Raw genomic sequence first — 20164 nt, 5'->3', positions numbered from 1 at the left:
CGTGTTTGTATGCCACTTTCTCGGCTAATCCCAATATTCTCCAATGCACTTAGCAAGTAACAGCATGGCACTGTTTCGTTTTCTCTGTCATTACTACAGCCTTTGGTAGTTGCATCAAGAGATTAGATCTGCGATGATGATTTCTATCCTTTAGGTCCACGATCAGTATAACATCTCGACCCGGTCCTTCAAGTTCTCTCAGATCCATCTTCTTGGCTTTCATGTTCATGTGAATTGAGCTATCCTGTGGGATTCTTATCTTCAGTTAGACTCGATCTTGTCTCTTTAATTATCATTGACTTCTAACAGTCCATTGGATCTCGAGATGGCATTGGCTCTTGGCGCTTTGTGGTAAATGTCCGCGCTCCCTCAAACGCTGATTCAGGGAAATAACCAATTCCTAACGCAGGGCGTGGAGTGTCTACGACAAAGCAGTCATTTCTTATTATTCCAGCAAGTACAAACCTGCACCCTTACCCAAGGAGCCGAGCTACAGTCCGGCGGATGTCAGCATCATAGTTCCGACAATCGATACTGAGTCGACATTTACGGAATGTATGCGTCTCTGGCTGAAGTCAAAGCCACGAGAAGTCATCATCGTGACAGTTGAACGAAATAGAGACCGCATCGTGCGACTATTGGAGCCTCTCAAAGAGGATGCTGACAAGATTGTCATCCTCTGTGCGCCATTAGCCAACAAACGAGTGCAGCTGGTTGTGGGTGTCAAGGCTGCTCGAGGTAGTATCCTCGCCTTGGTGGACGACGACGTGTACTGGCGGGCTGCAGGTGTGCTCCCATATCTCTTGGCACCTTTTGAGAATGCCAAGGTCGGCGCAGTTGCTGGCATACAGAGGTCTGAAAACCCTCGCTAGTCGATCAGAGTGAAACCAGAATGTAGTTGAGAGCTAATTAATAAGACAGTGCTGAGATCCGTACTGATCGCCAAGATCCAAACGTTATAACGGTATGGGAAGCCACTTCGACGTATGACCTATGCCAGTGGAAGGGTTCTCGCGAGGTACACTTTGCTGCCGACGGAGGCTGCTGGTGTTTGTCCGCTCGAACGCTACTCATCCGCGCTTCTATCCTACAAGATCCATCTTTTGTTAATACCTACACCCACGAGATTATTGGCCATAAGTTGGTGAACACTGCGGATGACGTTGTCCTGACCGGTTGGGTGTTCGATAGCGGATGGGAGGTCTTCATTCAAAACGTTCCCGAAGCGGAGATCACCACCAATATTCCTGAGGACCATAAGTTTGCCTTGCAGATTCTTCGTTGGGACAGAGGAAACTTTCGTACGTTTCTCGGATACATCTTCGTCCACCCAGGACTCCCAAAACTGATGCGGTAAGCGTGACAAATGGCCCGTCGAGTGTTTCTAGGCTGATTCAATATTGTCAGGAGGCATCCATACACTACTTTCAAGATGATCGAGCGGCTCGCTCGACCAATTTAGGCCTTAATGTACCTATGGGCTTGGCTTCAGACTCTGAGCACAGTACCTTGGATTGCGTGAGCTTATTAACCATCTTCGAACACCTCCCATGACGCAGTACCCTTCTGACTGGCTATTCACGATAGATTTGCATTCTTGGCTTGGGTGATAGGTGGCTGGGGCGGATGGGTTTCGTCTTACAAATCCTTCCTCAAAAAGTACCCCTACTGCGGCCGTCAATGGTGGGGATTCATCGTTATGGATCTGTTTGGTCCTGTCGTGGACATCTATGTCTACTTCACGATGAACAACGATAGCTGGTTAACAAGAGTAGCAGACATTCAAGAGATGAAATAATCCGATGAGGATGTAAATAGAAGTTGACTTACCTTTTGATGATCTATTATTTCATTTCTTCGCCGCAATCACGATTGAACTCTTCCTTCATAGATGAAAAGTCGGCGGCTTATGTGTACTTCTCTATAAATTACTCTTTATTACATGCATATATGCGTCGGACCATCCTCAGGGTACCCAACTTGCCAACGGGGCTTTCAGACACATATCCCGAGTCCAGACTGAACTAGGGCAAGATGCTCAGTACAAGACGCAGAGCTATGGATTCTTGTGAAATTACTTCTCCGAAACTTCTTCGGCTGAGGCTTCAGTAGTCGGACGCTTGGTGTCAGGTATCTGTCGCCACTCCATGCCCCAGCTCACCAACCAAGCTAGGGCTGGGGTAGCAAGAGCAACCCAAAAAACGTTCTTCAAGGCAGAATTGAACGCCTCAACGACAGCATCCAGGGCCTGCGGGGGGACAATCTTCCTGAATTCCCCTGCACCAACTTCCACCACAGCCGCAGCATCGATTCCATCAACCCGAGTAAGACGCCGTAGTAATGCATCTGTGAATAGATTCTGCCCGATACTAGGAGCCAAAGCCCCGCCCAGCATCTGGAAGAACATAATGATCACGAGGCCCGTTGGCACATCTGCCTTCTTGAGGACCACCTGAACAGCAAGGATTGGCATTTGGCTACACATGCCGTAACCGACTCCGGATGCGATTTGGGTTCCGATCCATTGACCGCGTGGACTGTGAGGATTTATAAGCTGGTAGAGGCCGCCTCCGATAGCCTGAATTGGGGCACCAATCCACATTAAAGGAACATAGTGTCCAAACCGCGACGAAATCCATCCAGCACAGATTGTGCCAAGACTATTGGACACGATGATGGGCAATAAAAATATACCTGAGTCTCTGGCGCTATTATTTCTCACGGACTGGAAATAGATTGGCCAGTAGTATGAGTTGAGCACGATGGCCACTTGTACGAGCATCATGAACCCACATGATGCCACGACGGTTCGGCCCCGCAATATACGGAGAGGAACAGTGGCGCTGAGGTAGTGAGCGTCAGTATGCAATCGGATGCAAAGCAAAGGTCTCTTGGACCGGTTTACACTGGTAACTTACGTCTCTTTGCCCCGAGCTTGCAAACCCACGAAACAAAGCAGCAGCAAGCCGGATCCGATGAGGCAGCCAAAGACTTTCGGGTCTGACCACGGATGAACAATTCCTCCCCACTGTAAAGCCAGGTTCAGACATGATGTTGCACCGAGAAGTATAATAGCGCCGAGCATGTCGAGTTGGCGTAACTTATCCTGCCACGGCAATCCTTCCTTGACAGCAGGTGGAGGGTTCCTCAAGCTGAACCATATCAGAGCTAGTCCGACAGCTCCAAAGGCTAAGGTCCGTCAGCTGAGGACTATTGAGAAAATAGCGGGCGGTCAACTTACGGAGGTTGAGCCAAAAGATGAATCGCCATGTAAGAGTCTTGCTATCAGTTATGGCGCCACCAACAAGCGGCCCTATCGCCGATCCGGTGCTGTACAGACCCAAGATAACCGGTGACAACTTTGCCTGCTTCTTCAAGGGGACGCAGTAAGACAGTATAGTGGTAGTCCCACTCACCAGCCCGGCAGCGCCTACGCCAGAAATGGCTCTTCCCACTATGAGGGTTATTGAATTTGGCGCGACGGCTGAGATGACCGAGCCGAGTTCGAAGACGACAAGGGACGTGCAGTACACCCATTTTATGTTGTAAAACGCATAAAGTCGGCCGCAGGTCGGTAACATTGCCATTTGAGCTATCAGATAAGAGGATCCATACCAGCCGATATCGTTTAGGCTGTGGAAGTCGCTTGTGATCTGAGGTATAGCGGTCGCTTGTTGTGCGTTATGTTAGGCAAGGTTTCGGTCATTTATCGTGGTTGGGAGAGTGTTTACGGACCCAAGATAGTATTATCCAGTGCCAGAACGAAGCAAATAGCCATGAAGGCAATGGTCAGAGAAGCAAGAGCCCATCCTTGCATGTGGGCCGTAGTCTGCTGCTCTCCCTCGTTCTGTTGGTTCTCGAGTTGATTCGCTGTTGCTTCAACGGGCGGAGACGACTTCGTAGGATCGGTCGTCATTTTCTTGTCGAGAAGGGTTTCTGAAAGAGTCGTCGTCAAGACCAACGGGACTTTCTGAGATTTTGAGAAACAGTGATTGTAAGTTCTTGAGTCGAGGAGGAGTAGATCTGCTTGCTCAATAAATACGAACTTGTTGGGGTGACCGTCTGGAGCACAAAATCTGGTTCGTTGGATAGCCGGGCGGTGTGATCCATGCTAATCAGGCTAAGATGTTCCCTCTTGGCACTGTGGCAGTCTCGACCTATGAACGTGAGGTGGACAGATGACCGAATGATGCAAATAGCGGCACAGCCCGTTGGTCGCAGTATCTGGGGTATCCTCCCTCTGTGCCTCGCCTGAGGTTCAAATGTTCAATTTCTCTCCCAGGCCCGACGGGATACCGGGTTCTTCCCGCTTAATTCCCGCTAGGCCCCTATTGAGTCCAGTCCAACTGCTTGCAGCATTACCACGAGTACCTATCCATATCTACCATGCCTATCCTCGTCCCTCGAGCTGTTCTCCATGGTCCACGATACTTTTGATCACGTATTGAATCGCAACAAAGTAATATCATGTAGGGTAAATATGGAATCGGCCCAATACCTGATAACAACACGAACCGATCATCAGCTGTTATAGGAGGTCCAATGTGCGTATGTACGAGTCGGTCGAGATCCTGTGTCCGAGGGTGGAGTTGAGATGTAACCCCGCTGGCCCGCCTGCTCGTCAAGTCTGTTCCCACCGAAGCTCAACTACGTCCAAACAAGTTACACTGGGTTATGGGTGGGGGCGTCGCCGCGTCGGCAGACCTACCATATCCGTTAGTGTCTGGCCAACTGGGTATGGTACCCCGGATCGTGCTACATCCATACAATATGGGGTTGAAGAGTGCGGGCGCTAAGAGGAGACCACCTAATGCTGGACAACGAACACATAAGCCTCACATTATGAGTGCTCAGAATATCTGCCCGTGTGGTATGCAATCTCGGTAGGTATCATTGGATACATGTACGATGTCAGACCAACGTGGGGGAAGACGATATGCACCAACATAGCTCACCATGAAAACATGACATGATCACTTCAGGTCCCAGGAGGATGTATCCACTCGCATTCAGCCTAAACAATTTAACCGGCATCCTCGTGGTATCTGTTGGTGCATGATGCTGCGGGCTCCTTGTTATCGACGTGAGGTTACAGTACGAGCCGCTTGCCAAGATGAAGGATTCGGGGGCGAATCTTCGGAGACGGATCCTTCCCGAGTCGCATGCAGGGAGGACGAAAGACTGCTGCGGCAAGGGGCTGAACAGACCTCAGTGCCTACCTTACTCCATGTACACAAAGTTGCATGAGAACACCATGGCGCAGGACCGATGCGTGGATGCAGCGGGCCTTGTGTAGTTTCTGTCCCGACCAGCAAGCGCACTGATCACGGAGAAAGGTACTTGCCCGAAGACACACACACACACCCATTCAGAGCCGTTCGCCAGAGCGATGGGCTGAACACTTCATGAGCGAAACGCGCTGCAGAATATTTTGACAGTGGCAAACAGTGCATGGGAGAAAACAGCCTTTGGCTCTCTTTCACAGCCATTATGCCTCAATGTCGTGGTCAAACATAACGAGGCCGCGCAAGCGGAACCAGAATACAGAAATAGAATTCTCTAGGTCTATTGACTACCGACATGCTAGCGATCTGCATATCTAAGGGGAACGGCCCGTTGCTGAGGGTGTCGGTCGTTGGATCTTTCACCCCATGCACCAACAGTACGCGCTAAAAGGCAGGAGATTCCCTGCACAGGTTGGCGAACCTCGTCGTCGAGAGCTTAAATTTCACATTCAACTATTACAAAACACTCAAAAGATCCTTGAAACGAAACAAACAGGCAACATAGTACTGTCCATTAGCCTTTTTTCTTTCTTCTCAGGCACCGTCAATGCTCGTAGGAAAGGATGAATGTTACCAAAACAAGGTCTGCATGTGACCGATGCCACGCAATGAAGATGCAATGCAAAACGGACGGGTTCGGAATACAATGTGCTCGTTGCCGAAACGCCAACGTGGTCTGCAACTACAGCGAATCCGGCAAGCCAGGAAGACCAGCCTTCAAGACCAACAACTCGGCAGATCAGACACCAGCAAGTTGGCCAAGTTTGGGCAATACCATTGTGGAAGGCGCATGGACTCATAAGACGCTTCACGAACATGGTAGCGCAGTTCAAGGGTCTATTAGTCTCGAGGCTATACCACCTGAGTCCTCTCAGACAGTCGCGGAATGGCATCCCCTTGCTTTCCCAAGCAGCCCGAGCTCATTTCTGCACCTTAACATGACCGAGTCTTTCGGCTCGTCGGATTGGAACCCCGAAGCCGCGGGATGTTCCATACACACGGCTAGCGACGATCTCGGTGTGCTAGCCGACCCCAACCCGCTCATAGCCATCCCGAGGGCGACGGCCTTGCTACCTTTCAATCGAAATTGGATGGAACACCTCGCGCACTTCCACCTAAAGATAGCTCGCCCAATGCGTTCAACGGCGTATCTAGGACCTTCTCAACTTGGGACTGAGGCCGCTCATATTCTGCAAAGCTCTTCAGAGTTCCTTGAGTTGGTCCAAAAGCTCGAGTTGGCTGCACTAGACTGCAAGGGACCGGAGCATCCGCCTCCAATCGGTACGGCCGTCTATTTGCAAGTCTGTGCTATGTCTATACGATTGATTGAGATGCACTACTGGCTCTACTCATCGATTTACCACTGCCTGCAAAGAAGAGATGCCAACTTCACGGCGCAGGACGGTGTGATGAGCGACGCTGAGAACGGGCTATTCATTTCCATCGCGGGAGTGGAGCTGATACCGTCACCCAACCTGAGGCTCCAGATGCTTCTCCAAACAGCAGTACATTACCTCAACCGTGTTCAAAAGGCTCGAGGAGGGTTAGAAGCGATTGCGGCAGATGCCGCAACTGATGGACTAGGGTCGCCATCTCTGGCCTCAGGTTTGGATAAGTTGGTCAGCATTGATGAGAGAAGGACTATGGTGAAAATTCAAGCGGTACTAGACAAACTCAAGGATATAAGTGCATTTTCTTTAGATGCATTATCATAGACTAGATTCCTCAAACTCGTTCGAAGAAAATTGCTTTAGTAACCAGCGGAGCCAATGTTGAAGTTGACGCTTTAGAATCAATCTGTTCATTATTACCTTATAATGCGAGGATTGCCAGATCAAGTGTGAAAGATGTATCAATCTTAATCGAAGCGCCAATGACATCCATCGATAAGCCATAGGCTGTCACGATACCGAACTTGCGTGAGTCTGTGCTCACCTAGAACTACCACATGCCATTGTTTCGTCATGGGCTCCCTCTTTCGCCCACCAACTCATGAACTGACTTGATAACTAGGTATTCTCCCTCTCATTCAAAAACATCACTTTTTGATCACACATTATGCTTGATGGTCTCAGCCACCTGAATGGCCAAGGTATTGATACAATGCTCAGGAGTTCGGTGTGCGATAATAATCATGTTGGTTCAAAGACCCTATTTTAAATCTGCAGGGGCCATGAACCAGATTGTGATCAGTCATCTGGAGGGCTTTATCACGTTCCTGTAGCGGAAACCAGCAGCCCGGTGGGTTTTCACTCTTAAGCTTCTTCGAACTTGAGCGTAAAAATGAATTACTTCAAGCTGGCATCTCCCGAGCTCCGTTATCTCTGGGCCTGCACCCTATTTTTAACACGGCCTGTTAGATGTTGGGTCTCAAATATCGGGCCTCCAATGGATGATGGCCGACAAAAAGGCGAGGAGAGCGTAATATTGACGGAAACAGTAAATGTGGTGGGCTATCGCGAGCAGTGGCAGAGTTTCTAAAGCTATTTGGTTGAAATATGTTTCTATCCACGAATACAGGTGGCTTAAGCGAGGGCTTTTCGCCAAGCCTATATAGGCTATCTTTCACTTGATAAGGTTGCTCAAACTCCTAATGAGCGCAAAAAATACCTGCTTAAGTAATTACCTGCAAGCCTGCTCTCCTAATCGCACTTTTCCCATCATTTATGTATTGTCAGTGCCGGGGAGCTGAGGAAAACTACTAGACTGGCAGTCCCAAAAGGTATTTTCTTGTTTTTCCAATCAAGCTGAGCCTATTGATATACTTTCCACTAGACACTGCAGCAAAATAACCTCAATTACTGGACTTTGTCGTATGGTCTCGGCCCATCCTCAGATCCTTGAGGATCACCCGTGCCACCACCCTCTGCAGCTCCGGAGGTCTTGCCGACCATGCAGCAGGCTAACGATGATTCGTCACATGTACCCAGCTTGTACCAGCCTAGCCCAGATCGAGCTATCAATAACGTATGTTTATTTAAAATGATTTATTTTGAGTGTCCGCCAGCCTCTCCCAACCTAGCATCTGGTAATAACCTTTGTTATTGGCGATACATTGTGACTTGGGTCATTCCAAAAGCAACAGGTCCGACAGACTCAACTAAAGAAACTCTTCTCCATCACTATGTCTCACGTCTCTACATCTATATCAGCACTCACCTCTCTTGAATTTGACTCATATCCTCTCGGCGCTATTAAGGCCAATGGGTGGTTCCAAGATCAGCTCCGACTTAGTGCAAAAGGTCTTGGAGGCAACTTGTTCTACTTCTATCGTTTCGTCAAAGAAAGCACTTGGCTTGGGGGTACATGGGAGTACACCCCCTTGGACGAGGCAGCTCCGTACTGGTATAACTACATTGTTCCCTTGGCATACACGCTTGACGAGGCATCAGATCCGGATTTGTACATCGAAATCAAGAAACAGGCGGATTATTTTCTTGATTACACGTTATCTCACCAAGCTACGGATGGCTGGCTTGGACCAGAGACAACGCCCCATACTCGTGGTATCTGGGCGCGCTGTCTTTTGCTGCAAGGCCTCATGAATCATGCCATTGCGGACTCCTCAAAACGGCAGACCATCATGAACGCGATCTTCCGTTTTGTTAGACTAGTGCACGCCATGCTCAAGGATAACTATGCGGGGTATATCCCACAGAAGGACGATGTTTTCGACTTACAGCTCTTTGGTGTTGCCCGCGCCCATGAGCTAGCACTAACTCTTCAATGGCTCTACGACCAAACACATGATACTCAAGATCGCAGAATCATTTGGGAGGTCATGGAGATGATGTGGCAAGGATCTCGAATAATGGAAAGAGATTGGACCATCTTCTTCGGGAAAGACTTTCCACAAGAGCCATCTGTCAGATATATGTCTCTCAATTTCAAGCACGGTGTCAATGTTGCGCAAGGTTAGTCGCTAAGATGGAGACGCACGCTGATATTGACATCACATACACAGGACTCCGTTATCCAGCTCATCTATATCGAATGCACCCATCTCCTGAGCTGGCGAACTTATCCAGAGATGCTGTGCGCAAGACCTTCAAATATCATGGAACTCCCGCCGGATCAGTCAGTAGCGATGAGTACATCGGTGGCCTCTCTCCTCAACGGGGCTCTGAGCTTTGTTGCTCCGTCGAGCTTATGTTCTCATTGTCATACCTTTACCAACTCTTTGGGGACAATGACTTGGCCGACCGGGTGGAATTAGCAGCGTTCAACGCCATTCCAGCTGGAATTAGTGCGGATTGGTGGAGCCATCAATACATCACTCAGGTTAACCAGCCGTGGGCCTGTGAATTGGAACTTGCCAAAGACGAGAAGACGCCATTTTACGATGTCTGTCGATACGCCAATGTCTTTGGACTAGAGCCAGAATTTGTTAGTGGTCCGTCTAGACATCATGGGTCTTTCTACTAACAGGATATGAAAGCCTTGCTGTACTGTCAATCATCCTACCGCATACCCCAAGATGTTGATGAACGCCTTTCTCCGAGGTCAGACAAGCCATGGCGAGCCTTCAGTGGTCCATGCCCATCTCATTCCTTCTCGACTGGACATCGACGGAATAAGCATCAATTGCGAATCAAACTACCCTTTTGTTCCCTGCGCATTGCGTTATTCTATCCATGCGCAAGAGTCCTTCGAGTTCCTGATCCGAGTTCCACATTGGTCATCGAGCTCCTCCACAATAGAGCTATGTGGAAACGAATCAGAGTCTCGACGAGAAACGCAACCTTTCGGCTCGACTGCTGGAAACGGAGATTCAGAATTCTTTCACCGTGTACAGATTCCTTCTGGAGGAAAATTTGTCATTTTCGTCACGCTGAACGCGGATGTGAGGGTCAAGGAACACGACGACAAGTCTGTCAGCGTTTACTATGGCCCCTTGCTCTATGCTTACGAAGTCGGCCACAAGACGATCACGAGACTTCCACGCAACTACAAAGACCAAAGCTCCGATTGTACAGAACTTGCAAATGTCAGCGATCAAGACGATGAGCCGTGGAGGAAAGCGTGCCGTGATCACGACTACCTCCCGAATTCTCGTTGGAACATTGGAGTTGACCCTAGAAAGGGCGTCAAAGTGATCGTTGAAAGAGACCCTTGGGTGGAAGGAGTTGAGAGGCAGGTGGCTGCTCTTCCGAACCCGATTTGGGCTTCAGGCACTTCGCCCGTATATCTCGAGGTTGAGGCTGCTTGGGTAGATTGGCCTGTTCAGAACGGAACAGCAGCAGACCCCAGTGCAGTCGATACAGCTGTGCACGGGGAGACATTTGTGGCCCGCTTGGTTCCATACGGCACCGCAAAGCTGCACATAGCACAATTCCCTGTACTGAGAACCGAGAAGATTTGACTGCACGTAAGGACTAGAGGGCGCGCTGAAAAGTTGAAGTTGGATCACATTCAGCGCTGAACATTCCCGCGACTATTACCTCGACTTATTGATGTCCTACTGAAAGTGTTATATCTCTCGATTGACAGAATTCATCTTACTCTCTGATACTCGGTTTCGACAAGGCATATTTTGGCTTACTTACTTACTAGTTCTCTATGTCCTTCCTATCGAATAGCTTTCATAAGAAATATTTATAACGCAAGCCATTAATCAGTAAGTCTGCATCGAGCCGAGTCTCAGTCCTTCTTGCAAAGTTGACCTTAATTAAGTTGACCTTAATTAAATTAAACTCCTGAAACCCTTCTCTTCATTCTTTGGCTTGGAAGTGAGCTACATGGATTGGACAGCTATCGATCATATTATCAGAAGCTCATCACTTTTTGACTTCCGACCGATTGACAGGTCAATTGCAATGATCTTCCTCAACATAGATGTTTCTTTCACTATCCTAAGTTTGAACAGTGTCAAGATCAGAGCAATAACCCAGATCCTCCATACCCTAGTCCCCACAGGTCGACATCCCATATCTCTAGACCCCAAGCAGAACGACCAAGTCGGATGGGGCCGTGTTTCGTTGCCTGGCTCTCAGGTCTCACGAGATTCATGGAAGTCTCATTTGGCTATTCAAGCTGATGTCTGTGCCGGCAAAGGCGGAAGTGAAGTTGTCTTGGTAGTCTTGGCGGTTCCATTCGTCTGATACGTACTATCAGGGTTGATCCTGATTTGTCCCGTGGCGATATCAAAACGATTACTGGTTCTGTTGAAGATCTGGAAAGCAGCAGCTGGTTGGAAGTCTACTGAGAGTTAGCGTTCACTAAATCGAGACTTATGGCTACTTCGGTACGAGCCGCGAAACGAAGTCACTTACAAGGTATCTCATGTCCAGCATTCCACACTCGAGTGAAGCTAAGTTTTCCGTATTGCCTAGTTTCGCCATAGGCTTCACCATCCACCATCAAGCTGGTGTAGCCTGCGTCGCGGAATTTCTCAGCCCCGGACCAGTTGGCCGTGAGTGAGAGCGCCTCGCCTCCCAGCCAGTTGCAGATGTAGTCAGCATCACCGTAAACTAACGACACCTGTACATCAAGTTCAAGAAGCTTTTCAACATCCGGAAGATATCCAACCGCAAAGTCACCTGAAAGGGTGTAAGCAGTGTAGAGCAGATTGCTTGACGTGTAGTTCAGATCAACACCAAGCGCGTTTTGTGCTTGGGCGGTGTTCAGCCAGGGCTGGTCACTCAAGTCAGTTTTGATACTAATTAGTCTCGGGTTTCTAGATAACACAACTTACTCGCCAGTTGTCAGGTGGGACATCTTTGCCAGATGGGAATCGCTGAGAAGGGTAAGCTCTATCTTTCCTCAAGATACAACGAAATTCCTTACGATATCATAGGTTCCTCGGCCTTCCAGGTTGAAAGTGTAGTACATGCCCTCAACATCGGATTGGCAGATGAATTGTGCGGCAGAACAAGCCGACCGTCGAACAATTGAGTCGCGTTCAAGATAGTCACAGTAGTCAAGCTTCTCTTGGCAGCCGCCAGGGCGATCTCGGTTCCACTTGCCGTATTCATAGATCGTGTCGTTGATGAGATCGATGCCATAGCCATTGTTTTCGCCTCGAGTGAAGTCAAGCAAGTATTTGGTCTGCACGTGCTCATCCACGATGCCGTTAACAATGCCGAGACTTTTCAAGTTGAGTTTGCGCCCGACCGGAGTGCTTTGCTCAAGTTCAGAGTTGCGCTCGTTGAATAAGGTGTAAAACGCCGGACCCCAATGCCCTCCGAATGACTCTGTCTCATTGTTAGTCAAAACCCTTCCTTTCATGTTGTAGATGAATGCTTACCAGCCCAGAGGTGAAAATCGATCGAAGAAATGTTAGAAGAGCTTAGCTGCGGCAAGGCGTCATAGAACCCCTGCACCACTTCCCAACAAGTGACAGCAGCCAGACGACTGGTGTCTTCTTTGGTAGGGTCGATGACTGACCAGCGGCCCTCGCGCTCATCGGAGGTTTCTGGCTCCTTATCTACTAGAAGGTATGTAGGGTCAAGAAACCCCACCTCTTTCTCGCTGTAGGAGAAACCTGTTCATGTTAGATTGTAGACCTAAGTCAGAACTTCACGTGGGCTTACCTGTTCCAACTGGTTGTGAGAGAAATAAGACGTTCGATATTTCATTCCAAGCGTAGTCTCGAAGTACGGTGGTCATGTTCTCAACCACTTCGCAAGGCCCAATCTCTTCAAAAAGACCGATTAAGGAATCGGAACCAGGACCACCATTGAGCCAAAGCGTCACCTTCAAATTAGATGGTCATTGTTGTGAATGCGATCATCGTTGGATTAGTGAATAACTCACCGGATCATTTGCAGGATCTCTGCGCGACTCAAAGAACCAGAAGAAGACATGCACGTCCGGGGCAATATCGATGTATCCACTGTAAGAGTTGACTCCAGGGGTAGTCTCACAAACGCCATCCTTTCCAGGCTGTTTGTAGCGTATTTGCGAGCCTCCTGGACTGGTGATGGTTATCACGCCCTCTGCAGCACTCGGTGCTTGTCTCGGAGGCAATACACCTGCGATGGCGGGGACTGCTGCCCCAGCGAGAAGAGACACCAGCAATCTTTGAAGCATCATATTGCTATTATTGAAGTCAAATGTCAATGAACTCGATAGCTTTTCAAGAATGACTACTTTTTCTTCTTCGTCTTTTTTTTTGTTTCATTTTGGACTTCCGTGATATTTAATCTCGCTGCTAGGCATGGTTCATTCAGTTCGATTAACTAAGTAGGAAGCTCGATAATGCAACACGCAGTGCCCGTGGACGGACCTCCCACAACTTGGACGTGGCCTCGTATTCCCTCTATCATGGCAAATTTGTAGTCTCGGCGTATCTTGACATCCCGGCCATCACATTGCAACGCCAGAATCATATAGCAATTCGACCAGGCACTTGATGATCACAACGCCTGCCCGTCAAGACGTCATGTAGGTTGAGTCGACCCCCTTTGTGGGCGAAGCGGGGAAGGTTGGCTTGGTTCGAACAGCAAATATCCGCACCAATCGGACAATTTGCCAACAAGATGCAAATTGGAGTGTTCCCTTGAACCCAAATTGAAGTGCTGAATGCCACTGAAGATCGTTGCTCTATCCTACGTTACTCCGGGCAGCTCTCCGATCTCTGACGCTTATCTCTCGGGTGGCCCGAACTTGCATGACACCCCTGTTGTGAACTCGAAGTCGTCCGGATTCCAAGACCACTCTCAAGGAAACAAACCAGCAATCCATCTCAATGTTTGACGTAATTTCCCTGGTCGTTCTCGGAAGGAGTAATGACATTGCAACCAGGAATGTTTTTTTTTTAGGGGGGGGGGGGGGCAAATAATGAGTCCAATCGAAGATCCACTCTCGATAATGCTTGACGATCACGACTTAAGCACACAGAAAAGGCGAATCATCATAACGCTTTAACAAAAAGGTCAATTCGATCGAAAGAGCGTGAGTGAATCAATTCCTATTGTAAAGATTTGGAGTTTAATGTTCAGGTCCATTGAATGAGGACGATGATGAGGAGGCAGCGCCCCACGAGCTATCAGCGTAGGAGACTACTTAGTTCAGTACTTTTACTGGTGTCGACTTTGACTTGATTCCAACGCCTGGAACTGCCACATGACTTGACAACTCGTCACTTTGTTCTTAATCTATATCGAAACTTCTCAGCAAAGGCGAGTCGGTCTCCAAGATTGCAAGGCATCTCACTTTGGTGGCCTTCATTCTTCTATTCAGCGGTACCAGTAAATCTCCAGTCGAAGGCTCCCATTCATCATAGCTATATGATAAGACTTGGACGGCAGATAATATTTCGACGGCAACAAGATGTGGAGTGTTGACTTCTATTCTGAACTCTGAGGCGGCCTGACTCATAAGGTAGTGAACCTAAGGACGGAAAATGCGGCGGAGCTTCCAAGAATCGCAGCATGTGCTCAAAAGCTTTCAAAAATGACTACTAAGTCAGTAGCCCCAATAGATGCTTCTTTGGCCTGTGGAACTTCAGCACGTTCAAACTTTTCATGCGGCTTGATGTTCTGATCATGGCCGGTCGCATGGCAATGCCGATGTCCACCCTTGGAGAGGGCCAACCCGAAAGCTGCTGTGACGGCACATGGGCAAAGCGTCCAGTAAGATCGATCCCAAATCAGACGTCCAGCTTGGGATCGCTATGCTTCGCCTCCATTCCTCACTTCTCTCGAGGCCCGCATTACCCCGGCGCCCACATCGTCTTTTGGTTAGCCTTAACATATCAGTGTCGGTGACCGGACCCCACACCCCTCCGGTGTTAAACGCCTCCCGAAGCGGTACCGGGTCCGATGACACCTTGCGCCACCCCGCTCCATCACTTCTTGATAGCGTCATTGCGTTACACCACCTCCGGTCTTTGTCAACACTTCACTCCCGTCGTACTGTCGTTGCGATTCAAATACGTCCATATCCCCTTCACTTCCGTCTCATTCTTTGTTTTCTTTATGCTCTCGCTTGTACTACGGTACATCAGGCCGGCGTTTCGCTCGGGCTACACTACTTGGTGATCTTTTATGTTTTAAATGGCTGTTCCTTCTTTTGTCGAAGCCTGTTCATCGTCATTCTTTCAGAGATTCAATGTTGTTTCACTGAACATTTGATCACTCCCCCCTCCCAAAGGATTCCTCTTGTCTTGATACGTACTAGTATTCATCCTCTACGACATCGTCGCAAGAACCTTTCAGCCCAGGATATTGTTATTCAGGCTCCAAGAGGCCTGTTGACAGAAATGGGGCGGTCTCGCCCAAGTGATTTCACTGGATGACGAAATGGGAAAGTCTTGGAAAGCACGAATGATCAAATGATCTGGATGGTCATAGAGGGCACAAAGAGCCAAGCGATGCTTTTCAAGCTTCGGTGAAGCGTTTCGTGGAACCGTCGGTTGCTTTGGCTGCTAACCGATTCCGACTATTTAAGGATGGGACTTTATACATGCAACCAGCAAGCAGTTCTCACTGATTCTATCTTCTCCATCGTCTCTTTTTTCCAGTGATTCCAGCACATCACATGCAACACGAAGGAGCTTGGATCAAACCAGGAACAAGAATTTTCAGGCAGCACGTTCATTCAAGGAGCAAGCTCTAGCTCCAAATACTCGAATATACACACGAAAAATAGCACGTTGTGCCGATCAATCATCATGGCGGATTCAAAGAAGCCGTTTCTGACGCCTGGTGAGTGTTTAAGTTGATTGTCCATTTTGGTCACCTCAGAGCCTCTTACTTACAATTATTCTATAGATCAAGTGAGAACTGCGGCTCTTACCTACGTGGATATTTTGGAGAAAAATATCACCAACGTCGCGGCCATCGCCGGAACCACGACGTTTCTTGTGAACGGAGGTGTTTCGTTCAGAATTCGACTTAACACGCCAAACGGCAGCTGTCAAAAAGAGAACTGCAAGGAGTTCATCCTTGCTGTACTAGCTCACATTGTCCACTGGAAGCTGCAGGGGCAAAATCAGGGAGAAGCCGACCTTGTGCTACTGCCTGAAAAGCTGAAGGAAATCCTGCTAAGCGACTCGCTGGATTACGCCAAGTTCAAGGCGTATTTCACAAACAGAGCGAAGATTCCTGTTGTGGGTCTAAAGGGCGTTGACAAATTCCTCAGCACCGATGAAAATGTGCTACCTTGGCTCCAGGCTCATCGGTTTGAGAGGGGCCTGGAAGAAATCAAGGTGGAGGTACCCGGTTCGTTGTGCAATCGACAGATCCGCCTCTTGCTCTAATAGACGCGAAATCCTGGACCAGAGGTTTTCCATGGATACACGCAGCAAAGCGAGATGAAATTTACAGAGGGCAGTGACAGCCTATGCTATCATACGATGCTTAGATAGAAGAATTGCCTTCCTCTAGACTTCTGCTTCATTTGACGTGATGAGAGCCTACTGTTAATTGCCGAAAGCTCAGTCTGGGAAGGAAAGCCCATGTAATTACGGCCAAATCCCGTAACTCCCAAATCGCTACATTGAAGGCATTAGTATCAATGTTGTTCGAGAGGGATGATTGGCAACAACATGTAGGTCGATGTTTATAGTAAGTAATAAGTAGGTAAGCTCAGATCTTTACGAGGAGTCCGATATTTAGGTTTTGATTTCAACCGCTATTAACCCCAGAGTCAACCTGGTAAGACTAGAAAGCTTGCATCTGCGTACTTCTTGTGAAGTTGTGGGATCCGTTATTCTCATGCCGTGTGTTAGGTTGGAGAATGAACAGACCAATAGCATCGCATCTGGAGTCGGAAGCAGCGATAACGGTGACCCCACGTCAACCCACCGCCGTCCGCAGTGCTATCTCACCGTGTTTGGCTGCGGCTTGCGACGGGTTCCATGCACCCCGCATGGAACCAACAGCAAAGAAACCAATGCTCGAATAGGAATTTGGAGATAGCCAAAGTTCGGGATTGCCTTGCTAAGCGGGCCAGTCATGCCCTCAGTGTTATCAGCCACCTTGAACTACTTCGCTTTCGGACGTGGACTGCCGGGAATACGCTGAACTAAGAAATGCTATGGGCAACAGTAGTGCGAAACCCCGCACCCTGATTGTTGGAGGTTCGGACTGCCCTTCCGATATCTCTAGTTTTCTGGCTTCTGTGCGAGACGTCACTCGGATACCTTATCCACCGTACACCACAGCTCTCGCTGCCCTACGCTGTCAGCCTCTGGAAGTGCTTCCGAGTTTCGAGCCAAGTTGGGAAATAAGTTCTTGTGGCCTTGGAAATGGAGTCGTCTAACACTCAAAGACGTATCACGAAACGATCATCTTACGCGTGCGTTACATCGAGTCCCCCTCACTACTCATGAGGCATGGCCTTACTGATAGGTCATCACCAGCTGCTCGCGATGTCGGAGGCAAAAGATCAAGTGCTCAGGCCTTCACCCGTGCAACAATTGCACGCAGAGGCGGTTGACATGTATCTTTGACGAGCGGGACAACAAGGTTATGGTAACGCAGGGGTGAGTAGTGACTTAGTGCAATAGTCGACACACACTCGATTAGGTTGCACTTCTCTGACATGGTATTTTTGTCACAGATATCTATCCGAGTTGCAACAAAAAGTGGCACAGTTGGAGCGCGCTCAAGCAAGGGCATTAGTGGAGGAAAGCTTGAGGCATGCCGATGGCGACGATGATGCCGTCGCGTGTCGTGAAGGTACAGTCTCCTGGCTGAGTGTGAGTCAAGCCCATGCTCATTCAGCTAGATGATCCAAATAACCCGTCACGCTTCGATGAGCGCAGACGAAGTTATCACACGCCAGACGGGACAGGCGGAAACTCACCACCTGGAGATGGAGATGGCCCAGACTTGACAAATCCTCTGACTGCAACGCCATCTCGATTCTGCATGTCTGAGTCCAATGGACAACCGTGTGAGTTCTTCACTCTAGTAACTGCACCTTACAACACACAACTCATCCAAGCCTAGACTTCCTTGGCTCTTCTTCAAACTGGTCCTTTTCACGCCAAGTCCTAAGCGTCACACACGAACACGTCTGCCAATCTCCTCTTCCAACAAACAGCCTCCTTTTCGACGGCTTCGCCTACGACCTCGGCTGGGACGGCTCACGAACGACGCAAATGCTGGACAACAGACTCATACCGAGCCACGACTACGCTATCTTCCTCATCAACGCCGTCAAGTTCCACTGCGGGCAAATGTTCCACCTATTTGAGGAGGAAGAGTTTATGTTCCATATGCAGACGTTTTACGCCAGATCCTCGGCCGACCGGGCGGAAGAGAATAGCCTCTGGTACATCCACTTTCTCGTGATCCTGGCGTTTGGTAAGAGCCTCATTCAGAGGAAGACGAAGGGGAACAACAGACCGGCCGGTGCGGATTTCTTCGTGCGGGCGCTGCAGCTTCTTCCTGATGTTACTGCGTTGTGTAAGGAGCCTATCATGTCGACGGAGATTCTGTGCTCGATGGCGTGGTACTATCAAGCGCTGGACTTTCGACATGCTGCGCACAACTTTGTGAGTCTATCTTCATGATGATATCTACTTTATGTTCATTATCACAGTCGAGACTAATCAAAAGTGGGATAGATCGGGCAAGCCAAAAGCGTGGCGATGAACCACGGCATGCACACAGACATGCCGATAATGGACTTGGGTCCAGGACTAGTCCAACGATGTCGCAAGATCTGGTGGACAGTCTACGTTCTCGACCGGCAGATGACTTCCCTGATGGGGCTGCCCCAGTCGACTCTGGACGAGGGCGTCTTCTGCCAACTACCATCCTACCCGGGCTCTGTTCACCGCACCACCGCACTGAGCATGCAGATCAAGTTTGCTCGAATCATCGCAGAAATCAGCAGCAGTACGTCCAAGACTTTTCAATGTCCTCTTCATCGCTTGAGTTCATATGTGCTGACTTCTTGCCTTCCCTTACTTAGCCGTCTACGGCGCAAAAGGCCGCCTCAATAAGAAATTCGTCCTAAGTACAAAGGCGGTGCTGCAAAGCATCGTTGCCGTGGCCGATGAGCTGCGTACTTCATTTCCGCTGTTTGCTGATGAGCGTTTCGACGGCATTTCGAGACTTTCTGCCCACCTGCATCTCCTTTACTACCAGGTGAGCAATTTTGTGTCGACACTTTCCAGTTTTGACTTTTGAGTTTTGTGCTAATTTTATGGTTAAGTGCATCATTCTCGCGACCCGACCTCTTCTCTTGTGCTGTCTGATCAAGAGATTCAACTCTCCGCTTGAGGCCGACTCATTGATGGCATCGCCAAAAGTTCGGAATCCGCTTCAGATGTGCGCCGAGTCCGGTATCCAGATTCTAAATATCCTCGACCGTCTGAGAGCGCAGGGACTCCTCGGTCAGTATTATCAGGAAGCTCCAGTCGAGTAATAACTCTAATGTCTCGTTTAGAAACATTCCTTCCGCTAGATCTAGACTCGCTCTTCGTATCGACAGTCGCCCTGCTCGTCGCCCGCGGGGTCGACTCGCGTCTGATAGAGAGCCAAGTCCCCTGGCTCGATAAATCGCACGCCATCGTCGAAGAAATGGTAGCCAGCGGCAACCTCATCGCCGAGTTCAGGAAGAACGAGATGCAGAAACTGGAGGAGATGCTCCTCGAGTTCGACGTCACCCGACCGAGGCTATTAGCCGACTCGACAACCATTGTCGCACAGCAGCAGCAACAGTCAGTACCACTACCAGACTGGCAGCAACCGACAGACGCACCAGCCTCTCTCCCACCGGCCCTTCTACCGGCGGAGACGGGATTGCCACTGAGTCAAGAGACAATGCTGCCGGCGTACAGAGAGTTGAGCAAAGACAGCAGTAGTCAGGCAGAGGACTTGACGACGCAGCAAATTATAGACGTCGTTAATTCAATGGAGTGGGAAGACAATGAGTGGATGTCATTCACAATGGTCCAGGATGAAGCATGAAGTTGTGGG

The 20164-nt window shown here is 49.2% G+C and overlaps 6 protein-coding genes across 6 annotated transcripts; 4 read left to right on the top strand and 2 right to left on the bottom strand.

Annotated features, from left to right (window-relative positions):
* Nucleotides 1–325: 325 nt before the first annotated feature.
* On the top strand, nucleotides 326–1798 carry CABS01_14442 (glycosyltransferase family 2; the record flags this gene model as incomplete). Its single annotated transcript, XM_060547781.1, has 4 exons — nucleotides 326–351; nucleotides 410–853; nucleotides 922–1353; nucleotides 1588–1798. 4 exons carry the CDS (start codon nucleotides 326–328, stop codon nucleotides 1796–1798), a joined length of 1113 nt encoding a protein of 370 aa, XP_060393290.1.
* Nucleotides 1799–2074: 276 nt separating this feature from the next.
* Nucleotides 2075–3916, bottom strand: CABS01_14441 (MFS transporter; the record flags this gene model as incomplete). Its single annotated transcript, XM_060547780.1, has 4 exons — nucleotides 2075–2843; nucleotides 2919–3189; nucleotides 3242–3670; nucleotides 3736–3916. The coding sequence occupies 4 exons, from the start codon at nucleotides 3914–3916 to the stop codon at nucleotides 2075–2077; spliced, it is 1650 nt and encodes a 549-aa protein (XP_060393289.1).
* Nucleotides 3917–5893: 1977 nt separating this feature from the next.
* Nucleotides 5894–7000, top strand: CABS01_14440 (uncharacterized protein; the record flags this gene model as incomplete). The annotated part of the gene is made up of 1 exon (XM_060547779.1): nucleotides 5894–7000. One exon carries the CDS (start codon nucleotides 5894–5896, stop codon nucleotides 6998–7000), a length of 1107 nt encoding a protein of 368 aa, XP_060393288.1.
* A 1409-nt stretch (nucleotides 7001–8409) lies between these two features.
* On the top strand, nucleotides 8410–10647 carry CABS01_14439 (uncharacterized protein; the record flags this gene model as incomplete). Its single annotated transcript, XM_060547778.1, has 3 exons — nucleotides 8410–9199; nucleotides 9250–9671; nucleotides 9724–10647. 3 exons carry the CDS (start codon nucleotides 8410–8412, stop codon nucleotides 10645–10647), a joined length of 2136 nt encoding a protein of 711 aa, XP_060393287.1.
* Nucleotides 10648–11313: 666 nt separating this feature from the next.
* On the bottom strand, nucleotides 11314–13319 carry CABS01_14438 (serine carboxypeptidase; the record flags this gene model as incomplete). The annotated part of the gene is made up of 7 exons (XM_060547777.1): nucleotides 11314–11483; nucleotides 11558–11918; nucleotides 11980–12021; nucleotides 12072–12478; nucleotides 12532–12768; nucleotides 12818–12980; nucleotides 13041–13319. 7 exons carry the CDS (start codon nucleotides 13317–13319, stop codon nucleotides 11314–11316), a joined length of 1659 nt encoding a protein of 552 aa, XP_060393286.1.
* Nucleotides 13320–15900: 2581 nt separating this feature from the next.
* CABS01_14437 (fungal specific transcription factor domain-containing protein) lies at nucleotides 15901–20155 on the top strand (the record flags this gene model as incomplete). Its single annotated transcript, XM_060547776.1, has 10 exons — nucleotides 15901–15934; nucleotides 16001–16443; nucleotides 17660–17715; nucleotides 17793–17911; nucleotides 17961–18128; nucleotides 18185–18732; nucleotides 18805–19078; nucleotides 19155–19330; nucleotides 19398–19578; nucleotides 19632–20155. The coding sequence occupies 10 exons, from the start codon at nucleotides 15901–15903 to the stop codon at nucleotides 20153–20155; spliced, it is 2523 nt and encodes an 840-aa protein (XP_060393285.1).
* Between the last annotated feature and the right edge of the window lie 9 nt (nucleotides 20156–20164).

The sequence above is a fragment of the Colletotrichum abscissum genome (genome assembly GCF_030869225.1).
Source record: "Colletotrichum abscissum strain IMI 504890 chromosome Unknown Scaffold_54.1, whole genome shotgun sequence".
NCBI classification, from domain to species: domain Eukaryota; kingdom Fungi; phylum Ascomycota; class Sordariomycetes; order Glomerellales; family Glomerellaceae; genus Colletotrichum; species Colletotrichum abscissum.
The sequence above is the reverse complement of the archived record's forward strand: the minus strand, read 5'-3'. Positions and strand labels throughout refer to the sequence as shown.